A 4,047-nucleotide genomic window follows, 5' to 3' on the forward strand; every position below is an offset into this window, starting at 1 on the left:
ATTCCTTTCTCCTCCCCTTACCCCAACCCCCTATAAAACCTCTCTCCACAGAGTTCTCTCTCTCTCGGCCACGGGGGCTTGCCGTTGCATCGGTGAGTGTGGCAGGGGAGCCAAACCTAGGTTTGAAATAAATGACTCTTTGCTTTTGCATCGGACTCGCTGGCTCCCTGGTGGACCCTTGGGAATCTTGAAATCTGGGCACAACAATTTACAGAGTTCTCATAGACTTTAGTCTTCACAACAATGCTGGGGATAATTAAGTCAGGAATTAGTGCCATCATTCTCAGATATGAAACCTGAGGCTTCAATGAAATGACTTGCTCAAGGTCTTGTTGCTAATCAGTGGCCATTTTAGTCCACATTACCAATTCCAGCCCCACTCCCCGCTTTGTCCCCTGATCTTCCCAACATCCCTCCAGTCTATCCACCCTCCAACACCCATACCCTCCCCTTCCCTATTCATGTAACATTCACAAAGCTCTTTAAGATTTAATCTTATTTTATCCTCAAAACAAACCTGTGAGGTAGGTAGGTCAAGCATCATTATACAATTTGGGAGATTAAGTGGGAAGTTATGGCTCAGACAAGTTAAGGGATTTTGTGAAGGTGTAAAAGCTAGTGTGGGCCTCTAGTTTCAGCTCTGACATGTAAAGGCCAGTAGGAAGCAAAACAGCTAACAAAGGTTACTCTGCTATTCCCCGTTTTCCCTAACCCTCTCATTCCTGGTGCAGTCTTCAAGGGCTCTGCTCTATGTGCAAGACTTAAAGCAAAGACACCCTTCCCTGTCCTGGGGCTTCCAATACAGGTATGCAGAGCAAAATCAGTAACTGTCCGTTGAGGAATGAAGGTCAGTCCCATCCTTCTGCAATTACCCTCGCCCAAAAGACCAATCCCTTGAGTGTGTGATTCAGGAGAGATGATTGGATCCAATAAGTTCACAGCAGAGATACTGTACATGTATACCGTGTTGCATACATACATATCTGCAACACACTGGACCCCAACAGATCGCCATGCTAAAAGTGCTCCATGGAGACCTGAAAAATTAGTGCAGGGATTTCTGTCAGTCAGAAAGGCGCCCAGGAAATGCCACACCTTGGGGTCTCCCAGGGAACCAGGGCTCCTCTGCCAAGCTGCTCAGAGGAGAAAGACTCAGCTCTCGCCTCAGAGAGAAGGGCGAGCATCAGCAGCTTTTCCTGGCAGTGCCCCAAAACAGCAACGGGGCAAAAGGCAAAGAAGACTTCACTGCACACCCCTCCAGCCAGCGTCATGTCCCTGCACCAGGAGGTCTCAGGAGACAGAGAGGTTTTTTGCTCGTTGCTTCTTCACCACTAACGATGGCATAAAGGTCTTCCTGAGGGGACGACATGGAAGGTCCCTTGACTCAACTCTGTGAAAAAGGAAAGGAGGCCTTAGACTAGGAGAAGGAAACGAAGGTAACAACAGCCCAGAGTGGATCGGCATTGCGTATCTGCGGTGGGGAGCCTGGGGAGGGTAACTGACATGATGCTTCTTCCTCCTGGGGAATTATTCAGTGTAACTGCCTACCATCATCCACTGTGGAGTCCTTTGTCTGTGTACCCCCTGCCACACACACATACACACACACACACACACACACACCTTGCCCACCAGCAAACATGGGAAGGTGGCCTAAGTTTCAGCCTTGGGAGTTAAGGTCTTGCTGGGATGGCCTAAGGAGATCCCCCATATTCTAGTACTGGCTCTGCCACTGATTCATCATGTGGCCTCAGGAAAGCACCCGCCCCCCTTTTCCTGCGCCCCCTCCCCCAACCTCCTCATCTGTCAATGGGGAGTTTAAACTACTTCCTGTTTCTTCCAGCACCCTCCCCAAGACTGTTTATGTCACTCAGATTTCAGAGGGACGAAGAGAACTAGGAGTACAATCTCTCATCCTGGTCCATCGGGCTCCACCCTCTGCCCTAACTGAGCTGGGCCACAGTACCCACCTGAAAGCAGGGCCATTAGGAGGGGCAGGAGGCTCAGGGTGTTGAGGGCTCTTCCAGCGAATCCGATTGAGAAGGACCTTGACCTTATTCCAGTGGGAGAGTTCCCGCTGAGCAGAGAATAAGGGGGTCACCACAGAGCCCCACCCCACAACATACCCCATACTACCAGAGGCAGCTGTCACCACAGTCCGCAGAAGTCACCTGCTCCAAACAGGAATCCTCTCATTTTCCCAGAGTTTCTGGCCTTTAGGGTATCCACACAAGCCAACCACCCGCACCTCCACCTGTCACCTGCCCCACACATATCCATCACCTACCTTGTGACTCTGGGAGGACTGAAAGGTGTGAGCTGGCTCTGCTGGGACTCTGGACAGCCTGAAAGGGTTGGCACGGGGCACCCCTACCTTTGGGAGTGAAGCTCTTTTTTCACCTTCAGAGAGAGAATCGGGTTACCCAGGGCCAAGAACAGGAGCACACCCACCAAGCCCAGAGCTCAGGGGGTCTGCCTGGGGCCCTGGGCAGGCAGAGCACAGAGAGAGACACAATGGCCCCTTACCTGTCTCCGGAGTCTGGCTGAGCAGCTTCCATGACCCCCGCACCTCACTGCCCGGGGCATGAGAGGGTGGAGGTGGAGGGGCCACAGTCGACTCCTTCTCTACAGGGCCCTGCGCACAGGAGAGAAGGGCAGTCAGAGCCTGAGCAGAGACCTAGGCTGTTCTGAAGGAAGCCCTGGTGCCAGGGGTCCACCCACTCACGTGCCCACCCACTTGCCTGGCTGCCACATGGCTCGCTCACCCCAGGGGGCCTCTGGGGTTGCAGTTGCAGGTGCAGTTGCTGCAGCCTCGCCATCTGCTCCAGCACCAGGCACAGGTGTTCCAGGTAGTGAAGACCCTGCCCGGGAGGGCAGGCCCCGGCTTCAGGCCCCATGCCCCTCCCCTGTAGGGCAGAGTAAGGGAGGGGAAACTTGGACTCAGTCAGACTCCCACCCTTGGCAGCCATCAGATGGGAGCAGAACAGGCAGGGAAAGGAGGATCATGCAACCAATGGCCTCCCAATGCCCAGCCAGCCGTGGTGCCGGGCAAACCTCATACCTGCCCACCTCCGCACAGCTGGGAGTGGGGTGAGGCCAGGAGCTGAGACACAACCCATGATTAGGGACAGAAATGCCCCACCCCAAGAGAGCTCCAGGGAGAAGAAATGGGGAGCCCCAGCACCCCCCCCCCCCCCCCCCAGTGAAAGGGCCATCGCCATCCCACTCTTCACCCAGCCTGAGAGGGGCCACTCACCACCTCTGCTTCTCCCAGGCCTGACTCTAGGTCAGTTTCTGCGTTGGTGGCCCCCTGGTCCCTTGCTCCAACAGGGGGCATTTCATACTCAGGCTTCCTTGTAGGCTTCCGGGAGCGGTGGTGGTGTCCCCCCCCCCCGCGCCCCAGTGAAAGGGCCATCGCCATCCCACTCTTCACCCAGCCTGAGAGGGGCCACTCACCACCTCTGCTTCTCCCAGGCCTGACTCTAGGTCAGTTTCTGCGTTGGTGGCCCCCTGGTCCCTTGCTCCAACAGGGGGCATTTCATACTCAGGCTTCCTTGTAGGCTTCCGGGAGCGGTGGTGGTGTGACAAGCTGGCAGGTGAAGTCGGGAGCTGGCTGGACCGCTCCAGCACCCGCTCTAGCTTCTGGCTGGCCAGGAGCCGGCCCCAGTGGGCAGAAGGCTCCATGGGCAGGGCCAGGGGCTCAAGGCTCCCCACGGGCTCAGAGTCCAGGGAGTCCTGAGAAAGGCGTGGAGAGATGGCCCAGGAGCTGTCCCCAACGGCCATCTCCACTCCCGAGTCCAGGAAGGCCAGTTTGGGAAGCGGCACCTGCGTCCGGAGACCTTTCAGCTCGCCATCCCCCTCCCAGGAGTCCGATGAGCACTCTCCGCAGGCGTCCGGGATCCGGCGGTAGGAGCTGGTGACTCCAGGCACTACACACCCTCGTGCCAGCTTCTCGTCAGCCCCACCTGCAAGGAAAGGGATTCGGGCCGGGCAGGCTGCCCCCACCGCCCCTGCATTCCTGGCAGCTGAGCGCATTCCGCGGGGAGG

The 4,047-nt window shown here is 56.5% G+C and overlaps 1 protein-coding gene across 3 annotated transcripts; it reads right to left on the bottom strand.

Annotated features, from left to right (window-relative positions):
* Window positions 1–481: 481 nt before the first annotated feature.
* LOC102753481 (chromosome unknown open reading frame, human C8orf58) lies at window positions 482–4,041 on the bottom strand. Of its 3 annotated transcripts, XM_015557782.1 has the most exons (7): window positions 3,554–4,041; window positions 3,257–3,353; window positions 2,742–2,906; window positions 2,527–2,635; window positions 2,288–2,400; window positions 1,971–2,077; window positions 482–1,390 (listed from the first exon to the last, which is right to left on the bottom strand). In XM_015557782.1, the coding sequence occupies exons 1-7, from the start codon at window positions 4,033–4,035 to the stop codon at window positions 1,291–1,293; spliced, it is 1,173 nt and encodes a 390-aa protein (XP_015413268.1). In that variant the 5' UTR covers window positions 4,036–4,041; the 3' UTR covers window positions 482–1,290. The 3 variants fall into 3 exon arrangements, with proteins under 3 accessions (XP_015413268.1, XP_006778443.1, XP_015413267.1); XM_006778380.2 differs by lacking the exon at window positions 3,257–3,353 and having other exon boundaries at window positions 2,766–2,906; window positions 3,457–4,041; XM_015557781.1 differs by lacking the exon at window positions 3,257–3,353 and having other exon boundaries at window positions 3,457–4,041.
* Between the last annotated feature and the right edge of the window lie 6 nt (window positions 4,042–4,047).

This window comes from Myotis davidii, unplaced genomic scaffold (assembly GCF_000327345.1).
Source record: "Myotis davidii unplaced genomic scaffold, ASM32734v1 scaffold448, whole genome shotgun sequence".
In the NCBI taxonomy this organism is placed as follows: Eukaryota; Metazoa; Chordata; class Mammalia; order Chiroptera; family Vespertilionidae; genus Myotis; species Myotis davidii.